Here is a 24,608-nt window from a genome sequence, read left to right as displayed (position 1 = left end):
ATAGACCTGAACAGTTTTGGGTTCTCTGAGAGCATTTTGGCTAGTAACCCCTTCTACTGTAGGCGGATGGCTTTTAATTGCAAGTGACAGAGTCCACTTCGATCCAGCCTTGGTCTGACTGGGGGTCCAAGAGGGAATGAGGCATGTCTGATTTAGGGGGTCAGATTCTCTCATCAGGATTCTGCCTTTCTTTCCATCTCTTTTGGGTTTCGTTCTCAGACAGGCTTTCTGCAAGGCAGATGGTCCTGTAGAGCTCCAGGCTTATTTTTATACCCAAATCTCAGAAGAAGAAAAAGTCTCTGTTTTCTATGCAGTTTTTGAGAAATGCCTCTGATAGGCCCTGCCTCATAGACTTTTACAGCTAGGAGTTCCTCCGTTGGCCATCCTGGCTCAGGTCCCTCAGGCGGGGCCTTTGATTGACACGCCACCCGTCCACAGGAGGAAGAGATGTAGGGCAAACCAAAGAGTCATAGAAACAGAGGTCCATGCAGGCTTCTCTGTACTGCCTCTCCAAATTATTTAGGTCAGCAAGCTTTGGGTCAGACAGTCCTGGATTTGAAAATTGACCCCACCATTTCCCAACCATGTTTCCTCAGGCAAGCTGCTTAAGCTCACTAAGCGTCAACCTTCTTATTTGGTTAGTGGGAAAAATGATAGTGCCGGTGTCAAACGTAAAGGGTTAAAATCTGAAGAGAACGAGGAACTGAACACAGTGCCTAGCACATAATAAGTGCTCAGTAAATATTGGCAATGATTCTAGGCCATTATTCTACTCTGGCAATGCTAGAAATGGCCAAGAAAGGCAGAACGGGCATCTTTGTTATTTTTCTAGTCTGCTTTTGAACCTGAAGGAAGTTGTTGCACACATTTCAAAAGATCCGTCTCACCCACAAAATGGAAAATATCTGTGTATTCTTTCCCTGAACAGTCAGAACCAACTCTGGAAAAGACCATGGGTTCCTCTGCTTAGTTACATAAAAGGGTAAAGATTGGTGGGGCGGGGAAGAAAGCTGGGCTCTGGCATCAGGCCTGTCCTGGAACCTTGACCGTGGCTTCCGCTGCACGGCCCCTCCTTCAAGCCCGGCCCCCACCCACCGCAGCCCCCTCCCATGTTATCCAGGTGGTGGCCCTGTAGAGACGCAGTCACAGCATTTTTTCTTTCCATTCTTTTCTGTGGCAAGTCAGGAGGTTAAATCAGTATGTCCAGATAGGCTCTCTTCTCCGTGGGCAGGACGCTCTGACCTGTCTCATATCCTGTGCACAGGGGGGGGTGTGGCGGGGTGGGCGCACAGCTTTGCTTCAGCAATCAAGGAAGACTTTCTGATGGACTCCAGCCTGTGACTGCTGTTCTCCAGTGTAGTGGCCAAGAGGACAGGCTCTGGGGCCAAACGGCTTGGGTTCAGATTTCAACTCTGCTGCTTTCTGTATGAACCTGGGTCCGTTTCTTAACCTCTGGATGACCTCATAGAGTCGTTACGAAGACTAGAGGAGTTAAGCTACGTGAGCCCTTAGCATGGCGGTACGTGTAATAAAAGTATTAGCCATTACTATCACTATGATCTTAAACTCTTGGAATTGGAATCATTGGTTCCCCTTGAGAGAGTGGTAGGAGGAGGCAGAGATCAACCGATCGGGAACGATGGGCTGAACCACCCTGGGGATGGTGTGAGGCCACTCTGGCGGGGCTGAAAGAGGTAGAAAGGAGAGTTTTTTCTGCAAGATGCAGTTAGGAACATAAGAGTCAAACGGCAATCTAAAACAACATTATAAAATATGCCTTCAAACAGTGGGATCAATTACCAATGAGAGGCTGAAGGTAAGAGCCGGGGGAGGTGGGGATTGAATCAGGCTTTGAAGAGAGGAAAGATTCAGAGGGAGGGGAAGGGCTTTTCAACTGAGTAAGGCACAAACAAAGACCTAGTAAGTAGGTTTGGCTGTGGTGAAACTTCAAGAGTTTATGTAGAAGAACAGTGATAGGAGAGCCTGGAATTCAGAGTCTGTCGAAGATGGAAGGAGAGAGTTTGGATAAAGCACTTTAGTCAAAAGGGAGCAAAGGACAAAGACGTGAGCTGCTGACAATAGCATTCAGGAGTGAGCAGGGTGAAGTCTCCTGGGAAGATTGCAGAGGAAGAGCCCCTTCACTCAGCACATATTCATAGAGGCCCTACTATGCGCCAGGGACTCGCTGTTCCCAGGATCCAGATAGACAAGGCCCCTGCCATCAGGGAGCCTACATTTAGTGAGTTCCAGTGGGTCCACTCAAGGCACACTGGTGGAGGCCGATGTGATTAGGTGTAGGGGTGTCGGGGAGCAGGAGATGCATGTCATCTGGAGTCTCACTGCACAGATAGCAAATTAATTACACAGGGAAATGGGTGCCTTTCTGTTGGGAGATCTGGTGTTCACACTGTGACCAAGTGACTGGACCTAGTGTAACTGAGTTGGGATTTCCTCATGTGACATTATTCAGGCAGACAGACGAACAGAAACAGGATCTAATCATGGGGGAACAATCTGACAAACCCAGAATATAGGACAATCTGTAAGACAGCTGACCTGGGCACACAGAAAATTAAATGTTATTAAAAACAAACTAAAAAGGGGGTAGATTGTAAACTAAAGGAGAATAAAGCAGGATTGGCAAACTGTATAGCCCACAGGTTAATCCAGCCCACTGCCTGTTTTGTAAATAAAGTTTTATTGGCACACAGCCACACCCACTCCTTTACGTATTGTCTGACTGTTTTATGCGACTGTGGTAGCATTGAGTAGTTGTAACCGAAACTGTTACAAGCCTAAAATATTTACTAGCTGTCCATTTACAGAAAACTTCCTGGCCCCTGGATTAAAGCAATACCATAACCAAATGCAATGCATGAACCTTGGTTAGTTCACAGGTCAGGGTGAGAAATGAAACCTCAGTAAACATAATTTCAGGGTAACTGGAGAAACTTAAATGAGTGCAGATTAGATGATGTTACTGAATTCACAACTTTCTCAGGCGTGACAATCCTATTATGATTGTGATGCCCAACGGCCTTCTTAGGCGTCGAACGCTGATGTATTTTGGGGGTTGTGTCGCGATAGCTACAATATATTTGTAAGTGGTTCAGCCAAACAAACAAACAAGCAAAAGACTAGAACAAGAAAAGAAAAAGGATAGAGATAAAGCAAATGATGTGACAACATGTGAATTGGCCGATCTCGGTGAAGGGCATACAAGTGTCATTACACTGTTCTTTCAAACTTTCTGTAGATTTACAGATTTTCAAAGTAAAAGTTAATTAACACACACACACACACACACACACACACACACACACACACACGAAAAACCTTAAACACAATCGGAGGGGTTACTTTAGGGACCACTTTCAGTGGCCCCGATATAATCTTCCTATAGGCTCCGGCCTGGCCTACTTATACCACCTTCCGGGCATTCCTTTCTGAGTGAGAAGACATTGGGGAGTTACAGGTGGGCTGCCTGTCACCTAAAGGGACACTATGTTGGGGAAGGTGGCCCCAGCAGGGACTTCTTTTGTAACGTTGGGATTTTGCTTTTTGTCCCTTGTGCACAGTAATTCCATCAAGCTGGTGAATCTGCTATCCATATTTATCAGCACATGGCTAACAGCAGCCGGGTTCATCCATTTGGTAAGTATCCTTGAAGATGATTCCGCTCTGGCTTTCCTGGAGCAAGCCCCTCTCTGAGTCATTTTATTACCTGAAGTGTTTCTCACTGTTGAGAAACTTCAGCCCAGCTGAAGAATGTAGGAGAAGGAGAAGCAACTGCACGATTGTCTGGCTTTCCCACCCTTTTACCCCAAACTGGTTCCCCATGGTGAATAATGTTCATTTGCACTGTGATTCTGCGTTTTTCAGCTCATGCGTATTGATTGCAGTGGAGGCTTTGGAACATTTTGACTCTGTCTGTAATAACCCCAGTAAGCCACAAGATGGCAGTGCTTCCTCAGCAAACGCCAGAAACGTCTTGGGGACAAAGTTGGAAGTTTGACCCACATCTCTTTCTCAACAACAAATTCAGAACTCTCGGTTTCTCTCCACTTCCCCCTTACAAAAAGTTACCTTTGATTTCTTGCCTGATGACTTGTCAAGTTATTTTATATCTCAAAAATGTTAATTCTTTTATATTAATGATTCTTTGAAAGCCTTATATTATGAAGTCAAGCTGTTCTCACCTCCCCAAGGCAGCCTCTTTTCTTGCTTTTGGGGGACACAACTATTATAGAAAACGTGTTTCATACAAACACAAACTGTTACAACTGGGGGGTGCCTCATTTAACCGTGAAGCTTTGAGTAAAGATGCCCCTCCCTTGGTGAGCCTCTATGTGCATAAGGGGGGGAAGAACACATTTGATTACCTCTCATTGGCATATATGGACCTATGTAGTTATCCAAAGGAGCCCAGCCCAGATAGAAGCCCCGGCTCCCATTCAGTCACTAGATCTGATGGTTCCCCACCCTACCCCACCTCTTCATGCTGATGGGATTGGATTCTTGGCTGAAACAAGCCTTAGATAACCTCAACTCTGCTAGATGCCGAAGTCACAGATATGGAGGGGTTAGTTGTTTTCAGTAAGCCGGTGACCTCACCTTACTACTGTGTGAAGTCCCTTCCGCTTCCCCAGGAAAACTCTATGAAAATGGCACCTTGAGGACAAGTGCTGATGTGTGAAAGAGGCCAGGCCTAGCAAACTTTCTGCAGAGGCAGAGTTGGAGGCCTGGTACCTGCCCCCAGTACTGGTTGTGCTGACAGATCACAGCATTGGTGTCCAGCGTTTTATAGGGTGGGATCTGGGATAGACCTGGAGCCCCAGCCCCCACCTCTGTCTCTCTTCTGAGAGTATCTAAAGTATCTCTATTGCCTGCCCCACAGCTTTGTTGACAGATCCAATATGATGGGAAGCCTGAAAGTGTGTTGTCACATTTAAGGCAGAGATGGGTAAACTACAGCCTGGGGCCAAAGGTCTGCAAATCTGACCGTGCCTCCTTAGTTTAAGGATTGCCTCTGGCTGATTTCACCTACAAGTACAGAGTTGAATTGTCCCTACAGAGATCAGAAACTACGGCCTGCAAAGCTGAAAATATTTACTAGCTGACCCTTTACAGAAAAAGTTTGCTAGCCCTCCATCTAAAAGGTTATGTGACAGCAAATTATTCTCGTGAGCTGACTGCTGTGCTTCCAGGGAAATTCCTGCAGTTTGCAGGGTAGAGCCACTGGTGACGTTCTGCAAATCAGGGAGACAGAGTCAGGCTCTAGGAAATGCTGTTTGGGGTCCGGCATGAGATCTGAAGGAGGGAGGCCTACCAGGCATCTCCTTGGTCAAATGATGACAGGTGGAGGCCCTCTGTGGAAGGGTCTAGAATTTCTTGGGGACCACATGGATTGGGCCTTCTGACACTCAGCAGGAACTCACAGAGAAAGGTCAGAGCAGGGCCCTCTGGCTCTTCCCTTGAAGGGAATGCCACAAAATGTGGCCAAAGCCATGCCCTAAAATTCAGCTGGCTCCAGATCTTTAACAATAAGAAGGAAAATGGACTGGGGGTATTTACTTCCATTCCCCTCCCTCTCTGCCCCAGCCAGCTAAGAAGGCATGATTAAGTAACTACCATTCTACTTTCTCTGTTACCTGCTCAGCCATCACGTACAGAACTCAGCCCAGGGCAGCACACACCTCGTACTCGGGCGGCTGCACCTCTGGAATCATCTGCTGGATGTTTTGTGTTCTGGGTTTATTTTATGTATAGTATAACGTTTTCCTTTTCTTCCCTGTCCCCTTGCTTTAGGTGGAGAATTCAGGGGACCCGTGGGAAAATTTCCAAAACAACCAGGCTCTGACGTACTGGGAATGTGTCTATTTACTCATGGTCACCATGTCCACTGTTGGCTATGGGGATGTTTATGCAAAAACCACGCTGGGGCGTCTCTTCATGGTCTTCTTCATCCTCGGGGGACTGGTAAACACTCTTTATTACAATGTCGATTTTTATGGTCATTAATATTTTCCATTATCCATTTCCTTCAAGCTTTGTATTTTGATAGCGTGTTTCTGCATTAGAAGCACGCGGTGGCCTTCGTATTACAGTCAGGCTAAGTGAAATGCAAGCTCCAAGGTGACTTTTCTGCATATTTCTTTGGTGTATCACACTTGTTTCCCAGAGACCCAGGCACACTGCCCTTGTCAGGGACAGCCGTTTAGCCAGGAGCTAACCTGTTTTTAGAAAGTGATGCTCACTTATTAAGTGACAGCGTCTGTCCCTTGGTAATGTAATTCAGCATCTGATAGTCTTCAAGGATAGTCGCTGTTACCTGACCTTGGGAGATGCTGTCGATACTCTGTAGACAGTTTGCGGTTTCAAGAGCTCCCCCACCCCTTCGTGGTCCTCCCCAAACTTCCAACAAACACTGTGGCTGGGGCTTGCCCTAAAGAGTAGGGTCCCCACATCAGAGGATGGAGAGCCCACTGGCCTCGGCCCAGGTGGTCATCACCACACGAGCTGTGTGTTGGTTTTATAAATAGCCAACTGACTCCATTCTGTGTGACACCTGGGATAGTTTTCCTCCCCCTTTGTAAGTCAGAAAGTTTCGCTATTTGCTTTCCTGGTCTAGGCAGATGCTAACGGTTGGTGATGATGTCATTTTCAAGCGGGACGTCTGGCCATAAGTTGGCAGTTGCTGCATTTTGTCTTTCAAAGTAGCTCACTTTAAGTTTAGATGTTTGCTGTGTATGACGTAAGTGAGTAAAATCCTGCTTCACACACAGCCTTCACATATGTACACTGCACACGCATTTACATTATGCATACACATCTCTCTGTTTTGTATGCATATGATATATACATTTACAAAAATGTATATAAATGTACATGTGCATGTGTACATTAGCGCAAGTGCTTCCATAGCATCTGCGAAGTCTCTGTAGGTAACAAGACACACTTATCCAGCCACAAGCACAATGTTTGTTGGACAAAACATGGCAGATTTGTGTTTCTCCTCGCTATCCTTTCTTCCCATGTGATTTCCTAAATGTATCTCGTGTGCTTTTTTTTAGTGATTTTATTTTTTTAAAGGAAAAGTTTGTATTTTTTGAAAGCTCTTTTTTGGTGTTTATTGTCTTTAACCACTCATAAAGGCATTGAATCTCCTTTGAATTTTAACTAGAAAGAAAAGTCTTCTCTTGCAATAATGTGTGTGTGTGTGTGTGTGTGTGAGAGAGAGAGAGAGAGAGAGAGAGAGAGAGAGAGAGAGAGAGAGAGTAATTTCCACAGCATGCATCCCCTTTACTTATTTCTCTTAAGGAAGAAGAACTAGATGTCAACTTATTTATTCCTGTCTCCTTCGTATTTTTCTCGACTGTGACTTTTTTTTTTTTTTTTTTTTTTTTTAGTTGTCTAGGTTGGGTAATGTTTGTTTTGTCCTGTGTATTCTCAGGAGCTTGCCCTTTTAGTGCTTTCATTTTTATTTATTTATTTTTTATAATCCAGCGTATTAGTATATACCTTCGCAGTTCTGATCCTTTTGTGTTTTCAGATCTTAGTATCCCCCCTTCTGAAAAGGTCACCCCCTTTCTTTGGCCTGTCTTTTTAGTCTCTCTTCTGTCTCCTATCTTCTCCTCAGGCCATGTTTGCCAGCTACGTCCCTGAAATCATAGAGTTAATAGGAAACCGCAAGAAATACGGGGGCTCCTATAGTGCGGTTAGTGGAAGAAAGTAAGTATGCCAAGAGGTTTTGCTGCCTCTGCTGCGGTAGAATCCTCTCTGCATGCCATTTTTTTTTTTTTTTTTTTTTGCTCTTGTTTCTTTGTTTCATGCATGTAGGCAATGTTTGCCCGCTACGTGCCCGAAATTGCTGCTCTCATCCTGAATCGGAATAAATTCGGCGGGACTTTTAACAAACATGGAGGCAGAAAGTAAGTCAGTTACATCAGAAAAGATGTGGTTGAGTGGCTTCCAAGGGTCCCTGTGGCACCTGAATCCTGCCCCCCTCCCACTGCACCCAGTGCTGCTGTGCGGGAAGGGCCACGTGCTGTGGGGTGTGATGTCAGGGGTTACCCAGGTTGTCACAGGGGGACAAACTACGTAGGCCTCTTCCCAATTCACAATTTTCTTCCACACCCATCTTTCCAAGAGACGTACTGGACTTACCCTGGAAGGGGTCCATATATACCTGGGCCCACATTTTCTGTTTTGATTTCTAACATGTAAAACAAGCCCATTCATTCTTCACAGTGACGGGCTTAGTGAGCACACTGGTCACTCAGGCGAAGGTGATGCCATCCTATGGGGGTTTTCGTGCAGCAGTAACGTGGGCGCATACGCCAGCAGGGAAGTCTTAGCAAAGGCAAGATCAAAGTCCCGTCCCCTCCTGTAAGGCAGTGTGGCCACCAGGGAGCCAGTTCTCTTTAGCCAGGAGGCATGGAGCTTGTCCTCAAAGAGACTCATTACTCAGTTGAAATTCCTTTGGGGCAAGAAATATCACATTTATGGTGTGTCAGGGCATTACGTACGATTCTGACCAGTCTTTTGTTTGGCTTCAAATGCATGAATGTGTTCTACTTGGGGACTGTTTCCATTTGTGCTCAGGTCACTTTATCCGTATCAATATCAATATGCGGGTCCACTGTCCACCAAAAGTTTTACTCCCACGTAAATGGCAGGACCTCATCCCCCCATGTTGTAGGGGGGCAGGGCTGGCAGCAACCATCTTTACTTTCTTTATAAAGCTTTCTCTTGGGCACTCAGCTTTGTTTGTTTGTTTTTGAGGCTTTTGGGATTTTTTGTTGTTGTTGTTTGTTTTTGAGTTGTTTCTGTTTTAACTTCCATAGAGTGAGATGTACACAATACACAGCTCGAGGAATTTGTACACACGTGCACACCCCATCACTCCCACCCAGACTGTAGATGCAGAGGATTTTCACCACACCTGCCCCTTCCCAGTCATGGAAGTTCTGTCATGGAACAAGGTTTTAGTGTTGCTGTTGTTGTTGAATTCATTTTCCAATGAAATCTTGAGTCGCCTGTTTTGTTTTTGAAGAGAAAATCAAACTGGTACCGTCTCATTTCCCTCTATCACCAACCCCTCCTTCCCTGACAGTCATGTTGGATGGAGTGAACCTCTTCTCTGGTGGTGATTCCAGTGGACCCTGAGCTCAGGTGCCAGTCCTCCCTTCAGAAAATGAGGAGGTGGGAAAAAAGGCTCATTTTCTCGAACTACCCACAGGACACCAGTTTTCTTTCTAAGGAACAAAGGACAGTGGGAGAGAGGAGGCCAGTTGGCTTTTTTCCGTGGAGGCAGGACGTTCCTCCACCTCCCCTCTAATGGAGCCCTCCTCTTCCTATTATCTTAACAGCCCTGGATGAGATTAGAACCAAGCTGTTCTGATTTCTGGGCCACTGGTTGGATCCAAAAGACCAAATACATCTAGAGATTCCCATTGGTCCTTTGTTCCATGCCAAGAGGAAAACAGCTTCTCTATCAATTTTGTCTCTAAGGTGTGGACAGGTTGCCATAAAGCAGAAGGCATTCTGAGGGCTGGGGCTCTCTTCCCAGCCTCCCCACCCCACTGTCCCAGCCAGTGTTTCCTTATCACCGCCCCGAAGGAGTCAATCAAGTCAGTTGCCCTGAAGTCTATGTTGAAAATTTTTCTTGACTCTTATTCCAGGTAAATATTGTTTTCCTCAAGTAATTTCCCTAGTCAAATGAAGGGTGGGCCTGGTGGCTGGTAGCTTCTGTTTATGGGTGACTCACAAGAGGCCCCCAGACCAGAGCTCACTCACCAGCCTGGTCTGATCTGGGCCAATGTTCTGCCTCAGCACTTCCACTCAAGCCCCCTCGTGGTAATGACTTCAGATCACAGACTTCCCTCAGCTTTTCTGCCTCCATCTCTATAACCTTTTATCACTGCTTTTAGCCTTTTTTTCTCTCTCTTTTTTCTTTCTCCCTTTATGAAAATGCACACTTTTCTTTTAATGTTCTCTTTGGGTCTCCAATGTCCGCCTCCCCCACAACCTGGGGGACAGAGAGTAGGTTCTGTCATCAACACTGGGACTGTTCACTTTACTTTACGCATTGTTTCCTGGTTCAAAAGCTAATTACTAAGTAGTTTAAAGAAGCCCTTTGGTCACTTAGATCTTTCATCAGAAAATATAAGCTTGGGAAAGGAACGGTAATAAAGGGCCATTAGCACCCTTTGTTTGATGTTGTTTTTCCAGTCAGTAGAACAAGATTGATGAAATGTTATGTTTGGCCAAAATTTGAGTTTTCATTTGGAATTCAGTGTTGAGAGAATGGGCTGTCAGAATCAATAAGTTTTCTTGCGCTTGGGATGTGGGCATGTGGTAGTAATTAGCAATATAAGGTCTTTAGTTGAGCAACCAAGCATGGATTCTGGCAGCAAACATAATGAGAAACTACAGTTGTTCTATTTCTAACGTCAAAAAGTTTCCAGATAAAATTAAATGCGTTTGCAAAAGGAAAGCAGCTAAACTTTGTTGAAAGATAGAGTTCAGACTCTTAAAATAGCACGCTTCGCCCCGTGTTTTTGTGTATGCATAAATATATGTGCTATACTCGCGGACACATATACATATACGCTGGTCCCTAGGATTTAATCAAATGAATGCCCAGAAAGTAATTAAAACATATACATAGTTAAGGGATTTGTTTATGTGTGCATATTTTACTCAGAAGTAACCTCCCTAACAATGCATTAACTTGTCAGAGAACTCAAGGTAACCCGTGACCCAAAGCTATGGAGACACACAACTTTGAAATCCAAAGATAATTTAAAGTAAAAGAAAAAAAACAAAATTAGGTAGAGAAGCCCAGGGTTTTGTTTATGCAACACCCAATTTCAGGATATTGGAGAATGAAGATTTTGTTTTGTTGGCACCTCGTTTGCAGTTTTAATCTATGTGTTTGACATGATATAAACATTTCACATCGTGTCCTCAGACCATCTTCACCCTCGTCACGGCATCAAGGGTCTACGTGGCTCCCTCCAATGTTCTCATCAGTGTTCCACGCCGGACCTCACATAAGACATCCAGAGCGTCCGGCACCCACTGGTGCACTGGGGCCCTGCGCGTGTATGAGTGTCAGCTGTTCTGTTTTATGACTTACTGGGGCTCCTAAAAATAGGGACTTGGGTGTCAACAACCAAGGGTTCGATGAATGGCCAAACCAGGCAGTCTTCCCAAGTGAGACGTCTTGGGGACAATTAGCCTCTGGGGCCGAGACCTTTAATCTTACTCAGAAGAGTAGCCCCCTGCAGCCCGGACTAGCTCAGGAGGCCACTGCCTTTCCTCCTTCATTTCATGTAATGTCAGCGCAGCTCAGGGGTGGGGGAGTGGAGGGTTGAGTCTCCCATGGCCTTGGGAATCCTAGCTTGCTCTTCTTCCTTCTTCCTCATGCAGCCCCTGCCATTTCCCCCAGAGGTTTTCTCTCTGCATGGGACTCAGCCCATTCCTGGTTAGTTTATGAGAACTGACAGGATCATGGTCCGAGGTCACATGGCCAAGGGCCATGGAAAATCATCAGCCACAGAGAGGAATCCATCACCTCTAACCCCCTTGCTGGAGGCGGCCTGGATGGGGAGCCATCCAGACCTTGTGTTTCCCATGCTGGGCTTCTGGGACCCGAAACCAAGGCAGCCCCGGGCCAGGTGTTTGGGACAGGGGAGAATGGGATGAGTTTGGATTATTCTCCTAATTTCTGGTAGCCAAATACTGGGAAGACACGGAGAGAAGAATGAATAACAGAGGACAAAGAGTAGGCAAAGGGAGACAGAAAAGTGAGCGTTATTTACTTAGAGGAAATGTCCCTGGGTGGATGAGAAAGCTGGGTCCCCCTTCTGGTTGGAGGAATAGTGATCACACAGACTAATCAACTCTCACTCCAGTTCTAGAAAGCTGTCTGTGAAATTTAAATGCTGTGGCTTTTTTTGGATTATATAGACAGTGCCACATACTTCTAGAAGTGAGAATGTGAATCCATACAGCACAAAGCCTTAGGACTGCCCCTATGACAGTAATAATCACTAAAAACACTTGGATATTCCTTAGTCCTCACAGACACCCTGTGAGACAGGTATTATCCTCATCTCCATCTGCAGTGGGTGAGGAAACTGAGGAACAGAGAGGTTAAGTGACTTGCTTGACATCACACAGGTAATAAAGGGTAGATCTGCAATTTGAACCCCTGGGGCAGTCTACTTCACTGGGCCATGTTGCTTCTCTAGATCATTTATTGAGACCCCTTTCTGCTTCGAACTCAGTGATCCTATTGTGTGTTTTTCTCCACCTCTACCCTTAAGTGGGGCCAGAACACTGAATGTGAGGGAGAGAAAGAGAAATGCATGAGTATCACTTTCGGCCTGTCTCCTTCTGCTCATGTATTGCCTCTAAGGATCCTGGCCCCAGGGTCAAGGACAAAAAAGTGGAGAGGGGACAAAACCATTTCTTCCTTAATTTTTCTCATTTGGTATAATGAGAAATGTATGTACCTCTGCAACAATTCCAACAATGATAGGCTCTCAAGGATGGACAGATGGACCATTGACCAAAATGAGATTTGTGCCTTATTTGTGGGTTTCAACATTTCAACCCCTTCCTGGCACCATCTTTTCTGAGGAATTCATTTCCTAGTTGACCAGCCGTGTGAATTGTAGTGCTCTGCCCGACGTGGACTCCTTCCTGGGCGGCTTTTGCTGCCCTGGCAGACATATCGACCTCTTCCCTTCAGTTCTTTGGTTGGTCTGCAGCAGAGCTTAAAGCACATCTCTGGTGGTGGTTTCTTAACTACCAGTAAGAATTATAGTAGCAGGAACCCCTCTTGGAATGTCTTCTGCGAGGTACAATTTCTGGGTTTATTTCAGAGCTTTGAGTGAGAATATTAACCCTCAGACAGCTGTGTCTTCCTGGAGGGAGTTTGCCTTCAGCCTCAGATGTGCCCTCAGGGTTGCAAGAAGGATCCCTAATGCCAGAGGTGGGCAGAATCATGCTTTTCCATTTCAAAATGAGAAGAGAGTGCTTTCTTATGTTCTTTCACATAAATGCTTGCATCTTAAAGAGTATTCAATAATTTGGAACAAAATGTCGAGAAGTAAGACCTGCTAGTGCACAGTTATCTGCTTCACTATCCCCTGCTGTTATCTCCACTGGTTCACTCGTTCAGCCGCAGAGATTCACGGGGTCCCCCTGTGCCGGTCACAGTGCTGGCCTGTGTTGGGTGCCAGGGATTCGGTGGTGAGAAGCCACCCATGGACCCTGTCCTTGTGGAGGCGCCAGGCTCCAGCAGGTTACAGGCAATGGGCAAGGGTATGACGGGAGAAGATACCGGATACAAATTCTAATGCATGCGGCAAGATGGAGACGAACCAAAGGCTGAAATTCTGTTATAGAGCAAAACAGAGATTATTTACCTTTCATAAAGTGGTCCAGGGAGGTAATACCTTGGAGAGGGGATGTTACAGTCTGCTCATTGACTATTTAACCCAGCTTTTGTTACCCCCTAGGTTGAGAGTCGCTAACATAACACCCTAGGTTTTAAAATTCATATTTCATGAACTCCTCTTGCCACCATTGGTCTTTGTTTCTATCTCCGTGGGACTGAGTCTTAAAATCTTTCTCTCTCAGGCTCTCGTTTGTCTGAATAATGCTCTTCTGCTGACCCACCAAGAGAGGGCATCCCACATACCTTCCCTGGTTCCTGATTACTGGGTCCTTATTTGGCGCGACATCTTTCCTCTGCTCTCAAATAGGTTCTTCATCTCCTACCGCATCCTCCGTTCCTTTCTGAGACCACTTTCTAGTCCGTGCTGCCTGGCTGTGTTGTAGCAAGATGAAATTCCATTCCACTTCCTCCACCAAACTCAGGTTTTACCCGCTGTGGTTCTAGGCCTTCATTTTTTTTTTTTTTTTTTTTAAGAATTGGAATTTTAAATGGTCTCCTGTGGCAGAACTGGGATTATTTCTTTACAAAGACTCAATTAAGCTCCTATAGTCCACCCCCAGCTAAACGAGAGCACACATGAGTTCTGCCTTCATCTCATTCATTCTACGTATGTTTGCTGAGTGCTTGCTACACGCCAGGTACTGGGGAAAGATGTATTTCTACACACCTGTAAAAATCTACAAGTATGCCACATCTCTCTTGAGCTACAGGTTACGTATTACTTGACCACCAAAGTGAGTGACGGAGTTCCGATTCAGAGCTTATTTAAAGCCCCCCCCACCGCCCTTGGTGCCTAGAGGTGACCGGCTTCCTGTAACAAAACTAATCCTACTGCTTGGGAAGAGGGTGTGGGTTGCTTCATGTGCTGCTGTCTTGGGCTGAGCACCACGGGCCTCCTTTCCTTTTCCATCTTCATGGAGCGTGGGCTACACTCACTCTCGCTCCCCCATGGTCTGCACAGGGGGACTGCTCCTGTGAGGGATGTTCCCTAGGAGATGTCACTTATGATTTCTGTTTCACAGACATCGCCCTGGTTGAAATGTGACTGAAGCTTTGCATTTGACACAAACTTCCATCCTTTGACAAGCAAGCCGTTCAGCCCTCTCCCTGTAGGGCGCACATGAGCCCCAACCCGAAATCCCCAGCAATGTCTTCAGATTCCTAGATTTTAAAAACCATAAATTAGCAAATCATCAACATATCACCAGGAAGGATCATCTGGTAGCCATTCAAGTCAGAAGGAAACACAGGCCCCAATAACTGATCTTCACAAAGATATGAAGAACTGTAGACAGACAGATACAGTAAATAGGAAGACAAACAGATAATTCAAGCTGACAGGCCATCTTGGACTGATTAGGCATTCTGCTTTGATTAGCATTAAACTTTTTGGGGAGGAAAAAAAATGAGATTGCCCTAATACTTTGGAACAATGACCCCTTGACTACTTCTGAAATTCAGTACCAAGGGGCAGATACCAAAAGCAAGTGTCAATTAGATGCTGTATAGTATAATGTAATATGCCAAGTATTCCTTTCCGATGAGAGGAGTCTTGGTGGGTGTGGATGTGGGCAGTTCTTTCTTTGCATCTGCTTTGGATTCTTATAAGCCACATCTTCAGTCCCTTTCAAACTTGAAGCTCTATTTAAAGAGACTTGGATGCATATTAAATCAATTTCCTGATAATACTAATGGAATGAAAACTCCCCCCTCTGCGCCCTGGCCCCCCCCCCCCACTTTCCTGCTGTCTCTCTTCCCTTCCACACATTTATCAAAATGTTCCAGCTATTGTTCTGAAAACAAGAATAGAAATGTAGGTGGGAGATGAAACTGCATGCCTAAAAAAACAAAAAGTCGTATTGAAGCCTAGACTTTTGCTCTCAAATATTCTTTCTTCCACAAAAAAAAAAAAAAAAAAAAGAAAGAAAATTCTGAATATGACTTTCATAATTATAATCCCTGAAGAGTCTTTCTGCTCAGGCTCACATGTGATTGGAGGAATGCTTGATGGGGAGATTTTGAATCTAAAGAATAAGCACAACCATCCAAGATTAAGTTGCGCCATGTTCTCTGTCTTCCAGCTGTGTCAGTCGTTCTGGTAGAAGTCTTTGCAGAGCTGTGCAAAGTGGTTCCTAGTAGACTTGGGGTTCATCCCACAGATGCTGCCATCATACACCGAAAATAAACCAGGAAGCTTTCTAACTGACCAAGTCCCGTGTCTCTTTTTATTAAAAATCAATAGGGGTTAATGCTCCGTGAAACTCATGGAAACCTGATTCTGTGGGTCTCCAGGCTCCAGCCTCCACATGTAGTACTGGTGTTGCATAACAATGGCCCCCACCCCTGGAACCACAAGGACTGCTCCAAATGTGCGTGCCAGTTGTCAGTAAAGGCAATCTCATCTCCTCTCCCTAAACCTTTTCGGTAAGGGGACATGGGGCAGTTCAGAGATAACAAGTGTGCCCATCTCTGTGAGAGGTTTTATGACCTTAGCCACTGACATCAAAGGCAAATGTCAGCTAGTCTATAGAACAGATTTAGGGAGGCTTCCATTCAACATATTTACTCAATAACAATTATTTGAGCCCCTGCCATGTTCCAGGAATTGTGCTAGGTGCCGTGGTTAAAAGGATAAACAAGAAAGTGTGATTTTTGCTGTCCTGGAAGGTACCTGAGATTTTTTGCCAATCAGAATCATCTAAGAAGCCAGCCAAACAGAAGCTTGATGATATAGGAGCACGATCCCAGTGAAATGCTCTTTTGGCAGGAATTTTATTCAATAAAATCATGAAGGTATAAAGCAAACATGAAGGCTGCAAGCATTTGATAATTCCCATTGGTAAATGTGCGCATTGGAGTGGTTTAGGACAAAGGTAACAGCAGGTGACTTATATACCAAAAAACTATGGATCTAATGATGGACCCAGTAAAAGAGGGGTTCAGAGAGACTTGGAAGGGTGGGGGAGCCGCTGAGGCTACCCTGAGTTCTCCATTCCGTTCCTTCCCTATGAGGTGTATTATGCCTCAGCAAGACCTGGAAGCTGTGGGCTGCTCCCAGTTGTGTGTGTAACAGATACTGGAGGCCTCTGAGGTCTGTGCAAATGTATTGGGTCTACTCAGAGATGTGCCAACTTGATTGTCATGATAGGAGGGTCAGTTCCAACAGCATATGCTCCAGGCCTTGATGAATAATTTACCGGCGGTGTTAGGGAGGGAAGTGGGGCTTGCTTTGCAAATCAAAACTAGCATGCCTACTTCCCCTGGCAAAATTAAGTACTGTTTGTTTCTTTGCCTGGGATCATTCTTCCCCTATTCCACCTTCATCCTTAAAGGGTATCCCTGACTTTTGCCTTACTCTTCTCTTCTCGTGGTCCCTCCCATTCAGAAGCAGCATGGCCAAGTGGAGACCATCAAATATGCTTTGATATGAAGAAAGCAAAGTACTACAATTTCTCTGTAAGAGCAGAAAACCATCTAGGATTGGAAGAGTCAGGTCAAGGGAAGATTGACTTACTTAAAAATGGCCACCATGCCTGCAGTAATGGAATGAATAAAATGCCGAGGAGGGAGGTTGTTGAGAGACACGAGGAAAAACGAGTGCGGTTGGTGTGAGCTGGGCAATTGCTTACTTAAGAAGGCTGCATAATTCCTCTTCCAGGAAGGAAGGAAAGAAGGAGGAAAGAGAAAGATACCAAAATGGTGATGATAATTACCTGGGTACTGTGAGAATTAAATGAGAAACTCGAGGCAAACAAATCTACCAGTGAGGATTCTTTGGTTATAGGCAACAGAAATTGGTTCTTGCTGACTTAAGCAGAAAAGGATTTTTATTTTTAAAGGTTAGAGTACCTTATGGAACTCAGAGGAAAGCTGAAGAGCCAGATCCTAGAAAGGACAGAGCTGAGCCTGAGAAGCAGCTCTGGGATCCAGCAAGCAGGACCCCGGAGCCGTCATGACAGGGTTTTGCCATCGGATGGCTTAGTCCTCACCGTGCACTTAGTGTCACTTCATTCAGGATTGAAAAGCACTGATTGTTCCAGCGTGGGCAGAGAACCTTAATGAAAAGGCCCGGTACTCCACCTGACTGGACAGGAGTGGTTCCCCAGATTAAAAATGGTACTGTTGATAAAAGGGAGGGTGCATACTGGACAGGCAAAAGGAACCAATGTCTCCTGTACAGAGGTTCCCAGAATTTAATTGTAAGACTTGAACTGAAACTTCCTTTAAGCAACCAGCTACAAAAGATATGGGATCATTTCTCATGCACTGTCTGGTAATGGAGGTCTCACTGTGATTTGAGATGGTGGAGGTACAGACACAGGTTCCTGCGGGGGCGTGTAGGTCCTGAGTACCTGCATATGATAAGATGCACCCCCTGCACGCAGAAAGATTTGGTCTCATCAGGACATCCTACTGTTCTCCATTGGGGCTACCAGTAGTCTGTCCTCTGACCTTGGGGCTGTTTTCTAGAGGTGCCTTCTGCCTCCATTTAGGGAAACAGCCAAACAGCCTGTCTCCTCCAGAACAGCTCTATTGACAGCTGGATCAGATGATTACTTTACTGTCTTCCTCACTAGGAGGGAGAAAGCATTTCCTTCCTTTGTGATTAGCAAAGTACTACATGTGGCCCTGGGTAGGAATGATCTTATCTCCTAACCTTCAGGTTTTTTGTTGTTGTTTGCTTGCTTTTTCGGTTGTTTGTTTTCATTTGTTTGAACAGGAAATTGTTAAAGCATTGTTTGGGATGATGCAAGCTCACAGTTGTTTTGATATCATTTTTGTCTTCACATGTACTGTTCTCTCACAGACTTTAAACATGGTAGCAGAGCTGAGTTGGCAGAATCACCCAATGCTCTGACAGGCTTGCGGTTAACTAATACCATGTTTCCCCCAAAATAAGACTGGGTCTTACATTAATTTTTGCTCCAAAAGACGCATTAGGGCTTATGTTCAGGGGATGTCATCCTGAAAAATCATGCTAGGGCTTATTTTCCGGTTAGGTCTTATTTTCGGGGAAACACGGTAGTTAAATTTTTTCAATACTTACTGTGGCATAGGGTGTCTTAGCCAAGCACGGTCCCCCAACCAGTCCATTGGTCAACAGATGATTTTTGAAAGGCCAGACAGTTTCAGGGGTCCTGAGCTAGGTCCCCGGGTGGAAGGATGGGGTACACACGGCCTGGAGTTAGCTTTGGTTTGCAGAAGATGATCTCCCCACATGCAAGTCCTTTGGGCGGTACTTAGGGATAGGCTCTCAGTGCAGGAGGAAGTGGGAAGGCAGGAATTGGTTTAGCCTTCTTCCTTTGGGCAGTCCTTTGAGTACTGACCACTGTGTGATGTGGTTGTGGGGTCTCTTGCCACCCCACCCTGCTTTCTACATGATAAATCGCTGCTGAATTCCTTTGACAAGTGTTTCTTAAAATGCATTCCCATCAAGTCAGCAGCTACCAATGGTGGGAGGCGTTGGGGGGAGGTGAGCCGAGGAAAGCATGATTAGAAGGCTCAGCAGAGACAGAAGAGATTCTAGCATATGTATTTGATATAAATATTATAGTTTTACAGAGACATTGAGATCAATATATGCCACATTTCATCTACCTCTTTGACAAAGTGAGCACAATGTATTCAGGAAAAGCTGTATAGGATTTTCAATTTACTCTGTATGATTTATTGTGACAGGATAGCTATGGGTTTTTTAAGTTCTTTATACTTGTTCCAATAAAAATGGATATAGTATCTTTAAAAATAAACAGCCCAGAGCTGTGCATTTTACATTGTCTTCCTGGAGTGAGGCTCTGCTAAAGAGAGATAGAAGATCTTTCTGCCCTTGTGGGAGCTGATGCTGTCCGATTTGCCTTCTTCCTCGCTCTTTAGCTTTTAGCTTCTTTTTTTTTTTTTTTTTTTTTTTTTTTTTTTTTTTTTTTTTTTAGTGAAGGGGAGGGGTGGAGTTATAGGGAGAGTAAAGAGGGAACTGAGTTGGGGAGCTGTTGCAGACCTCTAGACGAGACTGGATGATGGTGTGAACTGAGCTGGGGGCAGAGAACTGGAACATTGGGGGAGCATTCATCAGTGTGCAGCCTGGTCAGTCTGGCCTCTTCATTGTGTCGTGACCGACCCCAGGTCACACAGCACTGGAGCTCCTCCCGGTGACACCAGCTGTGTAGAAGGCATCAAGGTGCGGGGCTAGGTCTTCCGTTGCTTTGGCATTCACTTTGCACTGCGTCTCTGGACTTCAGTTTCCATGTCAAAATAATGCAGGCACTAGACTAAACATTCTCCAAGGGCCATTCTGACATGAAGACAAATGTGAGAACATGCAAGGGAGCCCATCACTGTCACTGTTCCCTTTTGCAAAGGCTATTGGCTCTAAGCAACACTACGTGAGTCTTTTTAAAAGTGTGTAGACTTTTGTTCTCGTTGAGCTAAACTCAACCTCAGTGGCTCTGGATGCCTCATTCCTTGGAGCCTTGAATAGTTTTGTCTGGCAGCACCCTCTCTATCCTCCTCTTGTGCTTCCAGCCATAAATCAGTTTCCCTAAGTTGTCCATTCTGAAAACCACCAGTGGAGTTGAGCTCTGAAACTGAGGGTCCCACCCAACGGGTGATTCTGATTTTCCCGGCCTCTCTCCAAGAAGTGGGTAGAGTGACTGAGGAGAATGTGTGGGATTTCATTATGGAGGTGGAGGTGGTTAATAATGGGAGCGGTACATCCATATATACCTAGTGAAGAGGCACCCATGGGATAAGCAGTTGGCGGTTTTGTGCTGAGCCCTGATAGAGTTCTTAATAGTCCAGCATTATTATCCTCTTTAAGTCACACTCAATGCCATGCTTGCTCCATGACCCACCAGTGTTACCCACGCCTAATTCAATCCAGCCTGTGTTTATGGGCCTTACCCCAAACCAGCCATGCTTGCTTACACTGGATGAGTAGCTCCTTTGCACAAAATGCCATCTGCTACTATTTTGGCACTTGAGATGCTTCCTCATGCATCTGAGCTGGATCTTTTAATTACCACCATTAACATTAGTTTATCCCAAGAAAGGTTTGTTCACAGAACTAAACTAAACTTGGAAAAACCAAAAAGGCCATCAGATGAGAAATGGTTGTTGATTTAGGTTTGTTGGCCATCTTCACAAACCAGGTGGCCAAGCCCGCTAGAAATCAGTCGTTATGATGGCCAGTAGTCTAAAAATATTCAAATCCAAAGCCAAAGATGGAGGGCATAGTGTAATGTTCGTAAATATTTGCCATTGTCCCTGGATCATCTAGATTTCTGTTATCCTCTGGACCCTCGAGCTGGTGAGGAAGTCAGGAGCTGGTCATGGTGGCATATGATATCAAAAATGGACATTTGCATCACTTTGCAGTCCTTGGCTTGCCAAAGTATATGGTTGAAGTTCAAAACTTGGTTTAGAGTTTCTGTTGTCACTGAACCTTTGCTGCCTAGAGCCTTCTGGCTCTGTTGCTGACCAAGTGCAGCCAGAATCTAGTGATATCGCATCACCGTGAAGCGTTAAGTGCGGTTCATCTCTGTCCACCCCAGTTCCCACACTGAGCCTCTCTCCTGGCCCAGTAAGGATCCCTCAAACCTCCTCCATCGTGTGTTTCAGGAGGATCTCTTGTTGGCCTAGCCCTGCATGTCTTCAGGGAACAGAAGCTGAAAGGCTCAAGCCTGGGCCCTTTCCACATCATCACTTTTCTTCTTAGTAAGAACTAGAGTCAGAGAGCTGGGTCACATCTGGGGCAAGTCCCTTTTGCTGGCTGTGGGATCTCAGGCACGTATATCACTTAAGGAAATTGAGGTTCAGAGAGGTTATCTGAGGAGATGCAGATAATAGGAACATAGGGTTGTTTGAGGATTAGGTGAGATTATATGGGCCACAGAGCACGTTCTATCTGTTACAGACTGATTTCCAGATATCAAGAATCCCACCATTTAGGAATGCTTACAGTGGGCCAGACCCTTTACCAGCCCCTTCACATGTATTATCTATTTAAATAAATCCTCAAGATAACCTCTTGAATCGGGTACTAGCTCCAGCCCGTCAGAGACTCTGCCTTCGTAGTTGTCAAATGCAGAATTGGTACCTTGCCCACGCTATTTAGTTATTTAGTGTCTGAGCTGAGCTAACACAGGGCTATCAGAGTAGCAATCTCACATGGTAGATTTGTAGGTGTCATGGAACCCGACAGAGATAATTTTGCATGAGGATCTTTTTGGCATTCTTCAAATCATGCACCGTGAACAACCATCACTCTGCTTCCAAGGACAGCACTCCCGGCTCTCAATCTTAGAACATTTTCAATTATATTTTCAATTGTTGAAGCTACAAGAAATCCCGCTTCTCTTCTCTCCGCAATAACATTCTTCCCAAAACTACTGCCCCTGGAATGTTTCAGTCCTGAAAATATTTCTGGAAAATAAATTTTCCCCTTTCACCATCCCTCCCTTACACTCCTGTAGGGGTCTCGGCTCTCCCTCAGACGTGGGCTGGTGGGAGCAGATCCTCTAAGGCAGAAGCTGAGCTTGTGAAGCGGCTTCTCCCCATCCATCAATTCTAACTGCATTCAAACATTTTCAGGATGTGGGCTTCTTGATAACTTTCACTGGATGGGGAAGCAAAATGGAGGGAAATGATCATTGGCACAAAAGGGGGAAGCCGTAAATCTTCAAATCAGATATAGGACAGATTGGAACAATATGGGTTCTCCAAGGTTGCCATGATAATGTACCTAATAACTCTCCTTGGGCAAAAAGGCAATCTGCTTTCAATCAATCTCGCTTTTTCTGAGCAAAATTACCAATTATGTTGAAGGGAGATTTTTTTTCCCTCCCTTTTTGATAAAGACTGTTCTCCATCTGAGAAATCATGCTGCAGCTAAAAGATATATATTTTCAATTGTCTAGAATGGTATTGGACAGCTAGCACCAAATGAGAAAAGTCAATCCTTTTTTTTTTTTTTTTCTCTCCCCTCTCCTGCCAGCATTTGTCTACTTCTTAAGAGAAGTGAAAGCTAATTAAAGGCTTAAGGGATAATATTGATTGCATTGGAATATATTTGATATGTACCCAGCACATTTTGAACTAAGGGAACCCTGACTCTTTCTAAGGCTGAATAAATCAGCTGGCTGAGCCTTTGATTCAAGGGTGAGAGGGTGAACTCATCTCCTTCCCTTCCACGTCTCATACATCTGTCCCAGAGATGAATGATTTCAGAAGAGGAAGAGGGAATGCTGGCAGATGTTCATTCAGTGCTTTGCGTACAAGATAGGCAGGATGAATGTTCAGGCATTTCCCTGGCTTTCTCATTGATTTGAGTCCAGCTTTGAATAATAACCAGGCTTATGCTGGTATAGAACTTTGAGCTTTGCAATGTCTGGTGCAGGAGGCTGGCTGGGGGTATTAACCTCTCAGCTCCCGCATCTATTGAGTGGGGGATAAGAAGCTTGCCCAGGACCATGCACATCCTCGTGGCAGAGCAGGGAATCCATTCTGGCTTGCCTTCACCTCCAGGTAAGGCCACATATCAGTCCTGTGGAGGTGCCTGTACGTTGGATTCATGCTGACCTTGTTCTAGATCGTGGGTGTGTGTGGGTGGAAAGTGTTAGAATGGCCCCAAGCAGCCCCCTGTCATTTGTGGAGAGGTCGTACAAGGAGGGAGATCCTGTTTCTCAGTCACTTTCTGAACACACTTGGCACATTCAAAATCACAAATCTCATTCAGAACATGCAAATTCATTTGCAGCCGGTTTTGTCCATATAAATGCACGTGTGCCACAAGAACCATTTTAAGGTATGACGTCATAAAAATGTCTGTAACCCAAGTGTTTCATTTACATTGTGTATTCTGACATACTGTGTGTTTCAGGAAGGAATCAGTCACATGGGTTTGGGGCATCACATTTGGATGGGTGGCCAAGGGACCTCCCTCAACCTAGCGGGTACCGGCTAGAGAGCAAAGTAATCATGTTCAAATGTGTCTTCTGAGGTAGCCCGCCGACATTCTTCCCTCCCCGTGATGCCCTCCGCTTGCCTGATTGCTAAGTACACCACCGTAACAATAACAGTCCATAATGGCAATATTATTAACTGCATCGGGCGTATTATTGATTTACTCTTTGTTCTGCATCATTATCCTTTCACCAATGAGTTTACTGCATTATTCTCACATCCTTAGTCAAGCACCAAATTACAAGGAAAGGGCAGTCTCTTGTAATGGCATCTAATGGAACATTGCATAAGCGATCATCATTGCCTCCTATTATGAGCTGCCTCCAGCCAATGAGCTTTCTGCCTTTATTGGAATGTGCACAGAGCAATTATGAAGTGCAAGGAACCTGGCCATTTTAAATTTTTCCCACAAAATGACGGTGCTTCATGATCGCCACCTGCCTATGCCTCAAAGCCCAGCCAGGGATTCAGCCTCTGTCACTGTCAGGCTGAGGGGCACAGAGACCTGGGCTGAGCCCCTTGCTACGGTCTCTTTCCTAGAAGTCAGTGGGTTTCCTGTTCACATCAGGCCTGACTCTTGGTCCTGGGGCTAACTCTTGCACTGTCGTGCTTGCTCCTGATTGAGCATTATGTAGCCAATGTAAGTGGCCACGATATAGTCCAGTGTCAAAGTGAGATTGGCCCAGGAACCCAAAGATGTTGGGGGGGCTGTTGTTCCAGCAATTCTGGAAGAGGGGCTCCTCTCCTCAGGGGGGGCCACCATCTTCAGAGACAGAAATCCAAACCACCTTGGAGCAAGGCAGACAATGCCAGCCTCATCCCTCCCTAGCTTCTCCCCACCTTGAGGTCAATTCCTTTGGCTCTCGGGGAAATTGCCAGCACCCTGAGGAAGCAGCTGTCTGCGGATGCACAGATCTGCGGCATCATCTCCGATTCCATAGGCGTCCCATCCCCATTTAGCCTTGAGTAATGCTCACTTACTGTAAAGTGTTACATGCCCCCATTGTCAGAGGAGTTATGGCAGAAAAATGCAAAATTTCCTTTTTACTGCTTATGGCCAGCAGAGCCCATAACGTGTCAAGCCGCACATTAGCCACCCTGATAAAAGTTCGCTTTCTTACACACAAAATCATCGTTTCAGCAAGATTTGTTATCTCATTACCTGATAAGCTCTATG

The 24,608-nt window shown here is 45.3% G+C and overlaps 1 protein-coding gene across 39 annotated transcripts in view; it reads left to right on the top strand.

Moving 5' to 3' along the window:
• Positions 1-24,608, top strand: part of KCNMA1 (potassium calcium-activated channel subfamily M alpha 1) — a 713,000-nt gene that overhangs the window by 471,444 nt on the left and 216,948 nt on the right. For all 39 annotated transcript variants that reach the window (XM_074339646.2, XM_074339645.2, XM_074339641.2 and 36 more), the window contains 3 exons: positions 3,579-3,654; positions 5,809-5,979; positions 7,640-7,731. In XM_074339646.2, the coding sequence (XP_074195747.1) occupies positions 3,579-3,654; positions 5,809-5,979; positions 7,640-7,731 (339 nt within the window). The remainder of the gene's footprint in view (positions 1-3,578; positions 3,655-5,808; positions 5,980-7,639; positions 7,732-24,608) is intronic.

This window comes from Rhinolophus sinicus, chromosome 15, assembly GCF_057876585.1.
Source record: "Rhinolophus sinicus isolate RSI-liver-muscle chromosome 15, RSI-T2T, whole genome shotgun sequence".
NCBI lineage: Eukaryota > Metazoa > Chordata > Mammalia > Chiroptera > Rhinolophidae > Rhinolophus > Rhinolophus sinicus.
The sequence above is the reverse complement of the archived record's forward strand: the minus strand, read 5'-3'. Positions and strand labels throughout refer to the sequence as shown.